Consider the following 19,128-nt stretch of genomic DNA (forward strand, 5'->3'; position numbering starts at 1 on the left):
CAGACTACCCAAGCAGAGATGCAACTTCAGTGCTTTAGGAATTGGCAGCTCTTTAGCCTAGTGCAAAAATCAGTAACTCCTCAGTGAGTAACACACCATCACTGGCTTTACTGGGAAGAACAGCAATTCCAGATGGAGTTAAGAGCAAGATCTTCTTTTTACATTTTACTCTGGGAAACCATTCAAGCTGAACAAAAAAACCCAAGGTAGAAGCTGATGGTTTCTAAACTCAGACACTTTCATACCTCTGGTCAGAAACTGATAAACAAAGATACACGAGGTCTCTCACAAGCCAACTTAAAAGTAGCTGGCTCCAGCACACAGCTCCAAGCAGCAACCTAAATGGGCCAGCAATCTGGAATTTCTTGTGGGCCACAAAATCCAGTGACTGGATTAGCTGCTTTCTGCTGCATTATTTGACTAAGACCAGTGTCTGAACCAACTTGAGCAAACCACATTAGTCACCACAGCCACTGGAGCAGAGACAGCCCCAGACACCAGCAATGAGATGCATGGGCAGCACTGCCAGTAAATCCTAGGGCACACAGCAGCAGTTTCTGCATGTTGGGAAGGAATCAGACACGTTGTATAGCTGCTTAGTATGTTTATATATCCAGGGTCCATTACACACATATCAGACTAAGCTCAGTGATGCTTTGGTCACATAAATGTGGTGTGCTGCCAGGCTGCACTCTACATATATAAAACCCAATAGGTGGTTAACTGACCTGTAAAACTGCATCTCCCTTGGGTAGCAGTTGGCTCTGATGGCTTCTCTAACATGCCCAAAGAAATGACTCCAGACAGATGCAATACACAGCACATAGAAAGGTTTCATTCTCTCTCATTATTGCATCCTTGACACTTACAGCAGAAAATTAAACACAATTGAAGTATTTCATTCACATATAACAAACTCATCAGCACAGAACAAACAGCCAGGCAAGCTAACTTTCAGCACAGGATGCTGCACTATCATAAGCACTGTGCCCTCACTACAAGCTATGGGATTCCCTGATCCTGCACATCAGCTTGATAACGTGGTTTGAATGGAAGAGGTAAGAGCTATGTTACAGCTGTGTGGCAAGGGAAATAAGAGATGGAAGAAGCTTAATAGATTATCCAAATTTCTACTAAAAAAATCAGCAATGTTTAAGCTACATAACCTAGCACAGTGTAAACAAACTGCATGTCTCATGAGGCTAAACTAATATGATCAGGAAGGAAGTATTTCTGATCAGCCTCAAGATCAAAAGACTCAAAACACTGCTCATCAGGCTTTGCCACTGATCCAGGTGGAATAGAAAGCTTGCAGAAGTAACACACAGTTTAGAGCAAGAGGGGACAGGCTAAAAGAAAAGGTGAAACCTCATGACAATTTTCAGAAGAACAGGGGTGCTACCCCCAAATTTCAGCTGAATCTGCTGTATTCCTGTCTAAATCCTTCTCATATGCCTTGTCACACTGTCAGCAGCACACTCCTGCACACCTGCATTATTTCCCCTCTCTCTTTCTCCCCTTGACAGCTGCATTTTAATAACAGGTCACCCCACTCTGTTTTTCCATACATTGTTCATGAAGTGCCAAATGAATGAATATTTTAAAGTACTGTGAGTTTCTGGGTGACTCTGTGATCCTAAAAAATTTGTCACTCAAGTACTTCCCAATCTCAATTCCTGTTTTGACAGCTTGTTTGAAATCGCCACCCAATACCCCACTGGAGTTCATGCACTCACTGCACCCTTGTTCTTCCCAGGACAGATACCCCCTTTCCTTCCAATCACAAACAGGCAGAAGCTGTTCTGAAATCTTCTTCTGTGTAAGTAATTAGATTCTATCACTGAGAACACAACTTACCACAGAAGCCCAAGTCTCAAGTGTCAGCCACTTGCTGTGTCACTGTACTGCATACAAAAAACCCAAACTCTAGAACATACAGACTGATGCTGAAAGTGACTAAAATCTAGCAGTTTTCTGTAACAACCTCTAATTTTGGAAATCAACAACAACTTCTTCATTTCCATCACGAAATTGATGCAAAGAGATTGTGTGACCCATGCAATGCTGGTTCCAGCTCTCCATCTGACTTACTCCAGTGTCACAACCTCCCCTGTCCTCCTACATGATTTATCCCCACACACAAGTGGTCATTTCCCATTTGATCAATGGGTCATCCTGAAAGACTTTCACTTATACTTCACTGAGTTCTGCCAAGTGCAGTTTCAACCAAATTTAACTGGCTTCCTTAGACCCCACAAGCTGCAGGCACTGGGGCTGTGGTGGTGGGCTGTGGGTCTCTGGGGGAGCAGAAGGGTAGCAATAAGCAAAAAACTGAACTAAAACATATAAAATACTATTATCCTTATCTTACTGAACCTGCAAATGCAATAACTAATCACCCCTATTAGCATTTTGCATGGCAGATGGCAAGTGGTTTAGAATAACGAGAGACTTTTCCCCACAAGTGGATAATTCCAATGTACATTTGGATGTAAATTCTTTACTGATTATGATGGTAGAATACTGAGCTATGAGAAACTGCCAGTTTGGAAGATGAAAGGAAAACTACTGCCTCTTCCTTCACTTGCCAAGAGATACAGAAGTTAACAGAACTGGATCTCCTGCCCACAAAGCCATGCACCATTTTTTCCCAAAGATGCCAAGCTACTAAAAGTTGACTAGCAAAGATGAAGAGCCTAAAGTTAGCAGCAAAACAGTCTCTGGAAGCCAAGCAGGAATGAGTCAGAATCTTGTTGCTGGAAGGAGTTCTCTGAATCAGAAAGGAAGCTGGCTCAGCTCCCACAAGGCAGAAAAGCAATATAGCAAGCAATAACTGAATCTGAAAACAACACACAGCCCAGCAAGTGACCCGAATAGGGATTTTCTTTCTTCAGATAAAAAACATCATCTAAAAACTGTTTAAGATCTCAGGTCAGGAAGGGAAGGTATGCGGTCTGTAGAAGATATGCAGCACAAGCCTTAAGAATATATGGGTTGTGACAGTGCTATAATGTCTGGGAATTAGTTGGGAAACTGTTGGTCTAATAAATACCTTCCTCAAAAGTCTTCTAAAAAAAGATAACTGAAGAAGTGATATGCTGATTTCATATAACCACAAGACATGAGGGGCAGCAGGTTCAGTAAATGTCTCCTATGTGAGATGATCTTATAATAATGTCACACTGCAAATGAAATGTTCTTTTTTTAAAAGAAAACCCTGACTACCCATTTGAACAGCAGTCACTTTTCCAAAATGCCACTGGGTACTGCACTAGGTTCCTACAGTTTACTTCACACTACACAAAGGGATGGACAAAAATATGAGTCCATTAGTATACTGTGCACTGACAGAGTGGCACATCCTGCTAAAGATACCAAAATAAATTTAGAGAGGAGATTGAAGCTGCCAATGTTAAAGTTCAGGTGGGATCTGAAGCTAAACATTCACCTTATTAAAAAATTTCCCTTGCTTCTGCCCACATTCTCTAAACTTCAAAACCACAGTGCCCCCTTTTACCAAGCTGTGCAATTCTGAACACTGATTCAGCAAAGATCCCCATTAAGCAGCTACTCATCCCTCAGAGAACATCAATAATGGTGCTTTCAAAGCAAGCACGCACAAAAAGTCTTACAAGTCCATTTTTGGGGGAAGGTTGGGGGGTTTTGCTTCTTTGTTTCTGTTTTTAAGTGAATATTGTAACTCAAGAAGTCCTCAGAAAACAGAAAAAAACTTTATAGAAAACAATTTAGATAACATGGTTCTAAGTCTGGAGAACAGCACATGAAGCACCTCAGGTGACTCCTGAAGCTGCTCCAGTGTGCTGCTGGTGGCCCTTGCAGTCAGCACAACACTGACCAGCTCTCTCCAGGGAAACAATAGCCATCCCTGAACAAGTGCTCCTGCCTTCCAAACGCCAGATTTTTGGGTCAAATTAGTTTGAATTGCAGTTGGTATGGTAGTATATGTCCCAGGCATGCAACTGCCAGGACTAACAAGAAAAATGCAAAAATCATACAAATAAATAAATAATAAATTAAAGTTATTGAAGCCCAATTTGATGGCAAAGATGGTTTTTCTCTTCTGTGAGGGAGAAATGGACTTAAATCTCTCATCAGTTTAGCATTAAACACCACCAACTTCCTCTGTGCAGATGCATCACCACGATGCAAGGTGTCCACAGCAATCCTGCCACAGTCCTTATTTCCTCAGAAGAAAAAAATATAAAAGCTCTGACCTATATAACAAACTATTTCCTGAAATTTCCCCAGCTGGGACTTGCCTTTGGTGTCTTCTACCATCCCTCCAAGACTTCAGGAGGAGACTGACTCAACAGCAAGGACACAGAGTGTATAATCCAGAGTCAGGAATACAATTACTGTTCAAAATAGCAACACTGCCCTTGAAATCGGTTGCAACTGAATTAATGACCAGATTGTTAGAGTGTTACCTCAACTTTGCCTCAGGCTGCTAATTAGCAAACAAGTCATTAATTCACTGGTAACAAGTGGTTTCTCAGGCATTATTGCTTCTGACATCTTTAATTCACCACTCTTTATGGAAAGCTTCCCCAGACAACTTTAACCTCAGTCCTTTACAGATCAGCCCCACACCACTACCACCAGCACACTACACCACACACACATTGAAGACAGGCAGAAAAACACAGCAGGAATAGGCTAAGCTGGGTCATTAATTAATATTCATTACACCTTTCCCAACTCAAGCCAAGGGGAGGGGAAGGCCAAAGGCACAAAAAGTTCTGGATTTTGGTATGGATCTGCCATTATTTGTAAATACATAATAAGATACTATGAAATCTGGAGAAACCTTGCTTTCACCATGGTACAAGTTGGAATATGCAATTCCCAATGTGAGGGCAGAGATCTGCTTTTATTTTCACTGTATTCTCCACAATAAAGAGCTGCGAGCTGAAATATTTCATGTCCTCTGATGCACAAAGTATGACTGAGGTTTGTTTTAACAGCTGCACAAATATCCATGCTTTTGAAAACAATCTGGATTTGGCCTGCCAACAAACCCTGATCTAAGGGCTTTATAAAGGCAATATTACTACAGAAAACAAGTGCTTTTCTTGTAAAAATCGATAGCAACAGAAACATCCCTAACAGACTACATGGAGTTTTTGGCACCTCTTCCTTTGCTATTTGAGTCCTTGCTATTCAGATCTTATTTTATAAATGCCCAAGTTCCACCAACGTAGCAGTGAAGAAATGCTCCTGCAGTTTTGAAGAGACACCAGTTTTTCAGAGCTAACAGAACTGCAGCCTCAGTTCATTGGACTCATCCCTCATCACGCATGAGAGGAAACACAATACTGTGAATATTAGATTGAATGTTACTCATTTTACTAACCAGGCAAAACAAAAATCTTATTTAGAAGCAGCATCTTAGTAATCCTCAAGAACTGAACTTCAGAAAGAACATTCAACAGCTTGGATAAAGCACACAATCCAATAAATTTTCAAGATTTAAAATTTGGTTCCAAAAAAGAATAATCTGGCCCAACTGGAAAATTTATGCAAATCCACTGCACATATTCAACTTCTATTTCCACATACCATATTCCTAAAGCTTTAGGGGAATATATGTTGCTAGGAAATCAGTGCACTGGTACAAGTAGTTCGTTAGCAATAGGCCTTCCAGAATTCATAAGGAAAATGTTTACATCCTAAGGTAATGAGTGAAAAACTGTGTGAAGCAGAACTGAAAGTGACCAGAAACCTTTTCTTTCAGTAAAATGCACACCAGGTAAAATGACACAAAGTCAAAATTCACCCATATACTTTTGCCCTCTTCTGAAATAAATTTGAGGAAACTCATACATTATAATCTCTTAGAGAATATTTTAATTTCCTACTAAGAGCAACTTCATAAAAGTGAGAAACAGAAAAGCTTTGACTAATAACCCGTCTCTTTATTTGAAGATTATGAAACAGACTCAGTGTAGACAGAAGAAGGAACAGCTAGCACAAACCAAGCACCAAGGGAAGAACAGGACTGGGATGAAGTCAAATAATTTTGGTGAAGGTATCATCATTGCAGGGCACAAAAGGACTATGTTGAGGTAAGGCTATGGATAAGCTTCAGCAATAATCAATCTCTTACTCCTGAAAACTCTTAAATCCCTGTTGGAGAGGTTCTTAATTTCAACACTAAATTAATCATTTATCTAATCTAATGATAGGAGAAATCCCAGAGCAATTTTGTTTGAAAACTATGATGCCTTTACCTTTCTCCTTTGGCTTCACAACTGTCCATACTGTTTCAGACCTTGTCTCCTGGGCACAGTCCTCTGTTGAAATACCAAAGGCCTCATAGTAGACTTCAAGATTAACAAACTCAATATAAACTCACATAACTATTTTATAAACTTTCCATATCTACATAAAAAAACAAAAGAAGGTAGTTTCACTAGGTTCCAGTTAATCTTGCCATTCTAACTAAGGGGCCATTAGCCTCATAAAATCTTGTGTAATTCAATAAAACCTTTATTTCCTGAGTACTGAAAGCAAGCCATACATTCCCTGTTGCCAGCAGACAATCCATCTATGACCTTTCTTCCCCCACCCTCACTGAGTCAGTGTGGTTTTCTACTCCACATTCAGCCAGGAGGATACTTACTACTTGCTGGTTTCTCTAATGTAATCACTTTAAATACTCATGTCCATTAAGTTTAAAGATCTTAGGACCATTAAATGAAACTCTCACGTAGTAGGTCCTACATGGAGTAAATATCTTTGGCAGTTTCTCCATTGGAAAGCTGCCTTGGCTTTACAGCTGATCTCCATCAAGATAAGAACAACTGAGATTCTTTATGCATTCCTTGATAACAGCACAAAGCATATGCAGTCCTCTCAGCACAACATGCAAAGCAACAGAGTCATCAGTAAGCAGCTTCAGAAACAGTTCTGAAAGCTATAGGGAGATTTCAGAGGGAAACTCAGCTTCAGAACAATTTTATCTTTTAACAGCCTCCTAATCCCCTCACCCAACTCCTGCAGCTTTACCTTTTAGAGTCACACCCCCACCCAGGCCAATTCTTGCATCCAAAAGTAACAACTACAAAAATAAATAATTTTTTTTAAAAGTGATAAGACAACCTTCACAAAAGAAAATAAATCACAAAAAAAACCCTCAAAAAAAAACAAAACAAAACCAAACCCCAAACCAGCATATTGAGGATAAATCTAGAGTGCTGCACTAAGCCATAACCTCTTTACTGATGTTTTTTTCCTTCCCCTTAACAGATTCAGGGACTGTAATAACATTTAATCCTCAGAAGCTAATCTAAATGTAACACTCAAAAGAAGACAAAGACAACGCAACAGAAAGAAAATTTGGCCACTGCCTTTTGGGAGTGCTGCTTTATCCCTGGAGCGAGTGCATTAATACAGCTTGGAATGAAATGCCATTTTATTCTCTGTAGCAGGGAGGGGATTAGCAAGTTGTCTTCTCTAAACCCAGTCTGAGTCATGGCTCTATGAACACTGAGAAAAGGATGTGGAATGAAGGGAAGGGTGGGGAACACTGGCTTTTTATTTACACGCTGCTTCCTTTGTGGGTGGTTACTGATGTGCACAGTTTGCTAAACAGGGAAAGAAGGCAGGGGAAGTTCTAGGTCCCCTGACTTTAATTCTGTTGGTTAACAAAAGAGAAAAATAACAATGCATCAATTATAACAACATAGTTGAGACAATATGTCCATGGCAACTGTCCAATTCACCACAGCATGGAAGTAACAAGGGCAAATTGCTTAAGGTGCTGAAAGCTGTGCTCAGTGGTATCTTGTTGCTAAGATCTTTTTCCTGGGAGGAAATAAAACAGGTTGGACAGAGCCCAGAACAAAGGAGAAGGAGACACTGATAGGAGGTATGTGGAGACGAGAGCAGGCTGGCTTCAGGTGAAGAGATGAGAACAAAGTCCATTGCACAAGTCAGGCCATGCAGGCATCAAGCCTTGAAGTGGAAACCAAGAGCTAATGACTGTGTCAGTGATTTAATATGAAGCTCAGCACTAAGTACTTCACTTCTGTTTTTATACAAAGGGAGACAGGAAGGTTTACTTGCCTACCTCTCAGGCATGTTGTGAAGGGTCACTGGTGGAAAGGTGTACAATATTCCTAAATCCTGCAATGCTTGACAATCACTAAGGAGTGGAAACAGTCCGTGGAATGCTTGACCACTTGTGCAGAGCTGTAAGTGTTGATAAAAGAATTACAACAGTCATTAAATGCCAAGAAAACACTGGGGTTTTGTTTTAGCTATTTCTTCTCTTAGCTTTGACACAGATTCTGAAAAACAAGATACTCACTGTGGAAAGAGCCACAGCCCTATTTCCCTTTTCCTCCATCAGCTCTGCTGATACACAGTGGCAGAGAACAAATACAGACTGGTCTTACAAGGCACAAGTGCCAGGGGCAGGTCTTCACAGTGTAATAGGGATAACAGAAGCTCAGGAAGAGACACTATGGTGAAGGAAATGGACTCTCTGCAGTTGGAGAAAGTGCCACTCCTGGTTTCCTTTCCTTAAGGTAATATCATAGTCCAGCACTGGAAACAGGCAGACCTGTACTTCATTCATCCTTTGGTTGAAATTCCATTTCACATAATTTTGCAGGAGTGTCAGTTTATTCCTGTGAACCAAAGAACTAGATCTGCTAAATCAGTCTAACCTATCTTAGCACCAACTGTGCTTGTATGTCTAATACAAAAGTGCAAAACAGGATAAGCAAACTATTCCTTCCAGTGAAGTCCCAGGACCTTGTAGGCTATTACAATAAACAGGCTGTAGAAAGACTTGAATGTAGGATGCCTAAAAAGAGAACTTCACAACTCACAGACTTCAAGTCCTACCAATTGAGCATGGATGCCAGTGTAGGAAGGAACCTTCCCCTGACCCTGTCCCAGCCTATCATGATCCAGGTGTGAGGCACAAAAACACTTCAGGAGCGTTTGTACAGTGTGCTGTACACAGAGCAACAATCTGGAAAGGGTCACTGCATGCTGATGGAAGTGAAACACTGCAGGCTGATGGGGGAAAGCAATGATTCTTCCTGCATGTACAATTATCAAGGGGCATTATCAGTCCCAGACCATGAACTCCAAAGCTCAGCTCAGTGCAATCCTGGCTACTGCTGGCAATTTCTATTGTGAAGAACTAGAATGCAAGATATTCAACCTCACCCTCATTTTCATCTTGTCCCTTTTCAAGATATCCCCAGCCATGTTATTTTTTCACACAAAATTCACATAAGGGCAGGTGTCTCTTTTTGCTGCAAAGAAGACAGCTCAAGGAATCTGTCCCTTTATAATGGCTCAAGTTCACAGTGCCATCAAATTCAAGAGCAGTGTACAATAAGGCCAGAAGCCAGGGACTGTTAGATGATAAAGGCTCAAAGGAAAGGGGAAGAAACCCTTAAGAGACCACAAGCACACTCTCTGAATCTTGAAAGAAGGAATTCATTAGCATTTGTGTTGGTCTCTGCCACTAACCTCTGCAAGAAATGGTTGCATTCCTGAGTTTCCTACATTACCAGTCTTCGTTTCCACAAGAAACAGAACAGACCGAAGGAAACTGAAACATCAGGAACCAACCTTCAGACTACCTATAAAAAATAAGGTAGTTACAGCCTGTACTAGTAAGTGAAGAACACAATCCCAGGTCCCAATTACTTCCTTTACCAAGTCACAAGGATAAATCACCACTACACAAGTTCACAACAACTGATCACACATTTGCAGAAGCAAATCCAAGAAAAGATTCCATTGATCAAAAACTATAAGAAAGTTATGTCTTATGAATTTTTTAAATTTTATTTTAAAAGAGAATTTAAAATTCTGCTATGGAAAACAGGATGGAAATGCAAGCAATGTGTTAGCTGCCTTGTTTTGGCTTCTTTAGCAACTTATTGCTTGACTGTCCAAACAAAAATGTGAAATTACAACAGGTTATGTGACGCTTTGGCAGTTAAACATAATTTTAAATAAAGACAGCACAATATACTGCACACCCCACTAATATATTCATCACTACTATATTATCTATTTATGCAATTAAGTATTGTAGAGTCTGGACTGGACCCAACCGGACTACATATGCTGCTACTCCAGTTTATTGCATGTTGGCCAACTGTTTACCCAACTGAGATTCGAGTGCTGCTCTTGACAGCGTAATTGCTTTAGCCTCATTAATATTTAAGAATTATAGAAAATATTTTTTCTTGGGCAGCTGTTAGTGCATGTGGAACAATAAGTTATATAACACTACTGACAAATACAAATATAATTAAACACTAGATATGCTCACGGTAAAAAGGCAACATTAAAGGTCCACTTATTGTGCTAAGGCAAATAAAAAAGACCAGAAAAATAATTGCACCCATTCTAAGAAAGCATTCATGAAAATTACAACTCTAGTTTGAAACTAACAGGGATGAGATTTAGACTGTTTATCTTTTTTCCCCTGGACAATGAAAACTTTAGAAGTGGTGCCATTCTTCCTACCCCCATGCACCAGCCCAATGCAACAGTTTGTAGGTTAAGTACAATGGGTCAAAGTTAGAACAGATTAAACATGTTCCATTGCTATTTTGAAAACCCAAGTAAACATTCCTATTTAATATTAATTTTTAAAGTTCCTCTCTTCTCCCTCATCCTTCCTTGCAAGATCTATCAACTTTATACTAAACTCTGCAAGCTTAGCACAGAAAGAGAAGATGCCAGCTTGCACCTCCTCAGCCCCCTCAGTACCTGACAGGAGGTAACTTCACACTCTGTTTACAGGAACATCCAGAAGGTACACACAAAATGTTATGGAATGCAACTGGAACTGCTGAAAAGAACAAAAATGGGTCCTCACTTTATCCGTTCCTCTGCCTTGGTGGCTGCCTCCTGATACTGCTCGGACGTCATCTTGTAGATCTCTGCATTCTGAAACAAAGAATAGAATGCTCAGCTCTAAAAATTAAAGGCATCTCAGATCTTATCTTGTCACAAAGTCATCTTCTATAATTAATAACAATTTCCAACAACAAACAGAATATTCAGTTCAAAGAACGCCAGAAATACTTACGAGTTGATTTTATTTTCAACAAAATGTATCAAGGCCATAACACATCCCTCATTCCAAGGCTCACTTTTGTGAAAGGAAAAAGGGGGAAAAGGTCACTACCAACCAACCATGAGCTTTGGTTATTCCATGTAACCACAAAAACAAGGTGTTTCCAGCACAGAGCTATTTTGAGTTTGATCATGTTTTGTTCTCTTCTTTCATTAATTGCTGTGAAGGATCTTGTAAGTTACTGACATGCAAGTATCAAAATTGGCTGCTAGCACTGGAAAATCCATTTTACATTTCAGTGCTTCTACTTATGTTACTTATTCTTTAAAAGAAAATTATGCAGCCTGTTTCCCTTCTAACAACATAGGGAGGTGTATCAGGTCTCAGTTAAGGCGCTGCCATACAGAGGCTTGAGTGTCTTGCTGCAGGGCTTAAGAGGTTTGCATTAAATTCTCCTGAACTTGCACAGAAAGAGTTTTAGCTCACAGCTGCTCAGTCACTGAATGTGGAGGATGAATTCCTCCTCTGGGCTGCACTGAGGAGCCTCCCAGGCACAACCAGCAGGAGGGAAGGGCTGCACTCCCTCAGTGAGTGCACTACAGGTCTTGTATCACTAAGCTGCTGATAAAGCTGCTTTAGGCAAAGCTTCTGGACTCCACTGGCAACCGCCTCATGCAAAGCTCATCTGCAAGGCTCTTACTCTGAAAAGGCACAAGCAGAAAATATGCAATAATCAAGCAAAAAAAAGTGACAAAATAGTATTGAAAGCGAGGACAGCTATTCATTTAGGGCCAGTTCGAGCTGCTATCTCGTCTCTCCCCAAATTTGGTCATTTTATATAGAACACTATCCTTGCCCTTCTTCATTTATTTTCCCATAAATGCAGCTGGTCCTGCACATGATGAGCCAACACATACTGTTCAGTGGTTGGAAAAAGGAAAGGACAGATATAACTCAAGTTCTATTAGTGGTTCTGCCACTTGTGCAATCTTGGGCAAGTCACCATTTTCCATCTGCAAGTGAGGGATAACAGCTGCCTGTATCTCTGAAGTTGTGTGAAGCTCAGCTAATTGAAAGGTTTATAAAGGTTTTCAGAACCTGGGCTTCAAGGTGCTATATTTAAGCGTTTTATCTTTAGTGCCTGAATTTATGTTACATACCAGAAGAAACACAGAACAGATTTTACTTTTCAAACTTTGACCTAGGAGACAGATTTAAACTGAGGAATCATGGAGGACTAACCACTTCAAAAATGCATTTTACCAGCAAATTATCATTAATGCTTTTGTTTACTTACTTATTACAGAGTGGTCAAACTTCAATGCTATTAAATCCATTTTTCTCCTTCCTATATTGAAAAGTTCAGCTTTTAATGGTGCCTTTTTCTCTGGCCTGTAAACAGACCTCATGACTTACAGCTCCCTGCTGTTACTTATTCACACATGAAACCACAAGACCTGTGCTTCATTAATTAAATTTGCCATTAAAAATTAAATAATGTGAATAAGTAGATGTAAGCGTTATCTCCATTGGGCTTCAAAGGTCTCACCATTTCTCCAATTACTACCCAAGCAATTTTCATATTTCATACTGTCTGATTTCTCAAAGGGACTGGATCTGAGAGATCAGAATGAGAGAAAGTGGGAAAAAGAGAAAGCAAGGTAGCAAATTTAAACATTTTTCAGGCAATAGGAAGTAGTCCCATCAGACACTATTAGCCTGCAGCACTCTGCAGTGAAACAGCAGCGGGAGAGGAAAACAGGAACAAATCTGTTGTACGTGAGCCCCAGCATGAGGTTGTGTTTAACCCACCTGAAGAAAGTGACAATAGCCAACAGAATCATTTGCTGGATGTGCTGTTGATTAAAGTGGTTGTGGCACAACCTTACCAACTTTAATAAAGTTCAACTGCCCAGCACTTGGGTCAGGCTCATCTTCAACAACATCAGCTACAGACACGGACAAAAATAGCTGGGAAAGGAACCCAGCCTTTAGTTCTGAATTCTGAAGGTGCTAAAAGCAGACAAGTGAGAGCCTAAACAGAGGCAAGAATATCAGTGAAGGGAAGGAGGAAAGGCTTGGTCTCAAAGCAACCACCAGGCATGCAAAGATTGAGGAGGGGCATAGAACACCTTCAACCTGCAGATAAAGCTGCTGAGTTTTACAAATGAACAGGAAACATCCTTCCCTGTTTTTTTCCCTTCCCAACAGGGCCTCTTGCTGTTGGTCAAGACCTCTCCCCTCCAAAAACTCTAAAACCCAATAAAACAATATTTCTAATGCTATGAATCAGTACCTTTAAATGCTTCCCCAATGAATGAATGTAATGAATGTAATGTAATGAAAACAGGGGGCTACAATTTAAATTTGAGTTTGCTCAACAAGCAGATTTTTAAAATACATTTTCCTTGGCCTCTAGACCCTTTCCAACTTTGAGCAAGTGACATTCCCTTTTGTCCTAAACATTAAATGAGCAACAAATGGGCTAAATGGGCAAGAGAAGGGTCTTTCAGTATGGGCACAGACACAGCAGGTTCTGTGATCTGGGGCTTCTACTAATAGGGAATAATTTTCCAAGTATTCTCATCTATACTACTTCAAACACAAGAACTGCTTCATTTTCAGCAGTTTACCCACTACACTATGGCAGGAGAGAACATTCCAGTGGCCTAGAACTTTGGAGGGCTTTATAATATAGCTGCAAAGGAGGAGCTAAGCCAGGAACCACCCGAGCTCTTCCCCCAGCTTCAGCAGGGTCGCCTCCACACAAGGGCTATTCAGCAGGATCAAGGTGTGGTATTTGCACTTGAAACAAAGTCTGAGCTGCCTGTAGTCTTAGTGAAGTCCTTTATCTTCATAAAACGATATTCAGCAGTACAGTAAAAGAGAGAACATTCCACACGAAATTACAAGACATGAACGCTGCTTTTAATTTACTTTCACATTATTTGATGCTTGAGATAAAATGACAGCTCACAAAGAAAAAGTTGAACATGAGACCTCAACTATTATTAAATAAAGCTCCTGGCAGTTTTAGTTGCAGAAATAAGTTTAAAAACATGACCAAAGGACACCATAAGGGCTCAAATAACAAAAGACACAGAAAGAATGAATGAACCACCTAAAATGTTTCACTTCTCTCAATAAAGCTGAGCCTTAGGGGACTCAACTTCAGAACATCAGAGCTTTGTCATATGGGGAGAGAGCTCTCCAGAGAAGACAAACAAACTAAGCAAAGAAATGTTAGTTTGAAAGATTTTTCCCTGCTATTAAATGATGGTTCGTAGCAAATAATAAAAACACCAAGAAGTTGTAAAAATACATAACCAGAGCATAAAGTGCAACAGAACCACTTTCCTTTACCCTGCTCTTTTTCTACAACAGATTTGCTGCTATACCCTTGCTCTCCACTCATCAAAACACCCTTGTGCTAAAAATTCCCTTCCAAAGGGAATCAATTTTAAAACTTAGAGCTAAATTTGGAGTAATTTTAATTCAGCATTCCTCCTTGGCTGCAAACATGTAGAGAACCTCCAACACTCACTACTACACCTCACCACACTGCCCAAGCCCTTTCCAGAACATATAGCAAAGAAAGCAAGAAAACATAATAGCAGAAGACTGAGTTCTCAGGGTTATTTCAGGAGGGAAAGTAATTGAAACATAAAGAGAAAACCCTGCCAGCTCATTCTCACACTAACATTAAACCACATTCCTTACAACTTCAGTGAAACATGTGCTACTTGCAGTAACATGTAAAACAGAAAACTGATCAAAACAAGCATGAGGAAATCAAAATTGATCAGATTTCACGTGAAATTATTTGTGAACATTAAGCAGCAGCATTAAAAACCTGACACTGGGACAAGGATTTCTCCATCCGTTTCAGTTCGGGTCAATAGATTAGAAGGTGTCTTGATTTAAAACCAACAAACCCAACCACCATCACCACAGATATCCTGAGATATTTTGACACCTCAGAGTATAGAAGCTTGTCAGTGGTCACAGTGTTTAGAGATACAAAGAGGATTAACAGCTGTTGAAATGCTGCCAGCCTAGATGAATGCCAGTGATAGCTGTGATGAAAGGGAGCAGGGCAGTGGAGGCCCTGACAAATGCTGCAGACGACAGCCGGAGATTGGATGGTGCAATCTGCCTCACACCTGACACACGTGCTGCTTCCATCCCTTCCTCTGACATCCACACTCACCAGCCTGCAGCAAAATGCCCTTTGCAAGCCCCTCTCAAACCCAAAAGAGCACAAGAGGCAGTGCTGTGAGCGGGGCAGTACGTGGTGTGCCCCACAAGGGCATCGCAAATTTCTGAGAGAAACAGGTAAGGAAAGCAAAGATTACTTCTTGCATATCAAATGTCAGCTGGAAGACATCCAAATTCCTGCTTCCAGCTGCTTCTGAAGCCAGAAATAAGACCTCACACCATCCTAAGGAGCAGCACAACTGTGGCCTGCCTGCACACTCTTGGGGACAGGCAGCACACACATGCCCTGGATGCAGCTGCTGCCATAGAAGCTGCAGAGAAACATGGGTCAGTGCCAGCTTTGGGAGCCAGCTTTGCTGCCAGCAGTGCCTCAGGGCAGCAAAGGTGCACCCACACCTCAGCAGGTCACTGCTTCACACGCGCTGTAGATCAGGCTGTACATGCTCACCACTCAGAAGTCTCACGCAAACACCTCCTAACAGATTTGAAAAATTACCCCATGTACCTGCATCCCTCCCTCAGGTACAGAGGCAGATGAGCCAAACCAATCTGTTCACTGGATGACCCTGTGGATGTGTTAAAACCAACCCACACAATCAATCACTGCTATCAGCTTTGGTCCAAAACAGGGAGTTTGGGAATTTCAGAATATGCTGCAAGAAACAATCTCTTCACCTCCTGAGCTCACTCCTCTGGCATTTCTGCTCAGCCCATTTGCTGGTATCAGCAAGCAGTTAGCTCATTCACATTTCCTCCTTCCCATCAAATGCACATAAAAATAAAAGCCAATTAACAAGGAAGAGAAACATGCCTATAGAGCATATCACTAGAGCATAGAAGTTAAGGGTTAAACTGCTTTTTTGAAAATTCATATGCTTTTTTTCTTAAAAGGTAACAGAGAAAAGATGCAAGGAACTACAAACAGCTTGCTGATATGAAAAAAAAGATACTTTTTTCAGCCAAAGCCAACTTCCAAACACAGCTCTGTTGTTTGCTGTTCATGTGTGGGTTCATCCATTCCTCCCGCTGAGACCAATAATGAAATGAGAGCATTGAATTTGTTCCATTCTATTCTTTCCTTCGGCAATAAGCTGTGAGATCATAAATTTTGGATTAAGATTCAGAGAAAGCATAAAGAGAGTAGTGTCCACAGTAAGAACCCAGGCAAGTTAAACTAGTCAGGAGCAGAAGTACATTCCTCTTTGAACAGATCTTCTCATGTCTGCAATATTATCCTGAGTTGAAAGCAAAATATTAATTCTGTAGCATATCTAGAAAGCTTCTCACAGATAAAATCCCACAGAACACTTTGTATCTCCACAAAGCTTGAGGAAGGCAGAGCTGGGGAGAAGGAACATGGCTGGGTTTACCTTGTAGATAACACAGGATAACTAGGTACAAAAAGGTTAAGCTACAGTCCCTAAAGCACATGGTGACTCAAATAAAAATATGCATCCCAGGACTTCCCAGAACCAGGGTCCCACACCGAGATACTCCATCCAAGTGAAAATGGGTTTACAGACCCAGGCTGTGATCCCACACCAGAGTCAGGCTGTCTATGAAGGTACCCTGGGAAGAGTCTAATTAAAAACAGGTACCCCACAGCAAAATGGTTTTAGGGACTTCCAAAAGCTTCAAGTGCCTCACTGGAAGCAGGCAGAAAAGCCTTATGTTATCTTCAAGTCAGAAAGCAAAAAAGAAATTATTACTACAGAAGCAATTAAAAAGGAAAGAAGGAGAAAAGAGAAAGAAACACTGTTTATATGAGGTTGCTTTAAAGCACACCCTTCTGAAAGACTACAAACAAAGCACTGCCGATTCTTTAAACAAACTCTGGAAAGTAAAAGCAGCTTCAAAGAGAAAGGCCATAAAATTCCAGCAGGTAACTCAGGCTTTCTGGAAAGGACAGCAACAGCATTGTGAAAGGCCCAGATTAATGCCAGTACTGCTGCAGGGGAGTATCACCCTGCTCTCCTCCCAGCTGGAAGTTTAGCTAAGGTGAGGAATTCACAGTAAATGCCCGAATCAATTACACCTGACAAGTGCAGGTAAACAGGCTTCCCAGGCATCGATTAAACATCAACAATTTTCAGCATCTGCTTCAGAGGAGTCCTGCACGTGCCTGACCTGCACAAATAACGTGGTGCCCACGGCATTGGGGCACAGCACCCCTGCCAAATCCAGCACCTGTGCTGGGCAGCTGCAAAACTCATCCTGCAGGGACACCTGGGTCCTACCAGCAGATCCACCACACAATCAGGATGAGCTCCGAGATCACAGGATGCTGTCTCAAACAACTGAGCATTGTCCATGACAGAGTGACAGGAATGCAGAGAAATCGATGCCAAGGGAAACAGAAATAAGCAGGAAATTGCCAGAATTTGAAGAGTTCTAAGAAATGCAGGCGGAAGTTTCACTCAAAGGCTGACCAGCACTTTCAAGGGGGAATAAAGAGGGGAAAAAAACTCCATCAAACAAAACTGGCAGCCATCAAATACTTGTCATACAATAAAAAAGATACGAAGCACATTCCCCTGTCAGGCCTGTCACAGGAGCTTATTTTGGGAAGGAAGAAAGGAAGGAAGGAACATTTTAGCTAAGATTTAATGCCATCATGCCAAAGCTGGTATTTGACAGAGCCTCCAACAAAACTCCCACCACCTCGGACAGTCATGCTGCAGCTAAAACTTCCATCTCTCTGCTGAAAATATCCCTAAGTCCCATTTATAAACTGCAGCAGCTGGCCCAGTTAACAGTTCCTGTCCCAGTTGAAAAAAAAAAACTGAGTTAAATTCATGACCCCATCCTTTTATACAACAGGTAGCTAAGGCATGCAGTACACTGGGTTCCCAGAGAAAGGCAGAATAGAGGAACACAAGAGAAGAGGATGTACAAGAGAACTGGAGAATACTGAAGAAAATGCATCACATCCATACACTTGCATGGGTAAAGGAACTGCAGAGAAGAGAGTCACACTAAAAGAAACAAACAAAAAAAAATGCTGAAAAACAGAAGTAAGCCGAAGCCTGGAAGTTCCACCCCCTCCCAGGGTTTTTACTCTACTCTCAACTACAAATTATTCTCCACGTGCAGTTCCCAGTAAATCAAGCTTTGCTAAATAACCCCGACATGTGCGGGGCTGAGAACCAGCCAAGAAGCAATGATGAGATGTCCCTGGAATGATTAGGGAAAAGGCAGACATCTCTCAGGTTACAAGGAAGCCTGTTGTACTCTCCCCTTGGTGCATATGCAATGCTGCAAGCGCTGTTCTGAAACCTCTGATATTCAAAGGCTCATTTGGTTGACAAGGAGCCTGTGGATTCGTGGACAGATTGTCACACAAACTGTCAGGTTTTTAGAGAGACTATCAGACCTCTCTTTGCCTACGTTATGGAGCACATCAAAGACACAGAAGATGAACCAGACACAGACTGCACAGATCTGACAGAATGGTGGGTGTACATATTCAGAATACTGTACTGCTGGGGGGTGGGGGGAGAGGCTTAATGTGAATAATCAGGGGCTGAAAGTTCCAGAAATGTGACAGTTTTTGGCAGCAATTCCCATCTTTGCATTTATTTATCGAAGGGAGAAAATCTGCCATACTAGAGGCAAACTTGAGGGAGGAAGAAAAATTGTATCAGCAGCAATTTATTTTGCCATTGTACTTTTTCTTTATTACTATTACTCCCAGAGCATTTTCTGAAGATATTTGTATTTTCAGTCAAGGTTCTCTCACTGTGCTTGCAGGCTCTCTTCCCATTTTATCCTGTAGGAGAGACTGGTTTAATGATTACAGCCAAAAAAGACTGCTAGGACTTCACAGGTCA

The 19,128-nt window shown here is 41.1% G+C and overlaps 1 protein-coding gene across 2 annotated transcripts in view; it reads right to left on the minus strand.

Moving 5' to 3' along the window:
• Positions 1-19,128, minus strand: part of CHCHD6 (coiled-coil-helix-coiled-coil-helix domain containing 6) — a 109,229-nt gene that overhangs the window by 41,152 nt on the left and 48,949 nt on the right. For both annotated transcript variants that reach the window (XM_066558049.1, XM_066558048.1), the window contains one exon: positions 10,880-10,950. In XM_066558049.1, the coding sequence (XP_066414146.1) occupies positions 10,880-10,950 (71 nt within the window). The remainder of the gene's footprint in view (positions 1-10,879; positions 10,951-19,128) is intronic.

Source organism: Molothrus aeneus, chromosome 12, assembly GCF_037042795.1.
Source record: "Molothrus aeneus isolate 106 chromosome 12, BPBGC_Maene_1.0, whole genome shotgun sequence".
In the NCBI taxonomy this organism is placed as follows: Eukaryota; Metazoa; Chordata; class Aves; order Passeriformes; family Icteridae; genus Molothrus; species Molothrus aeneus.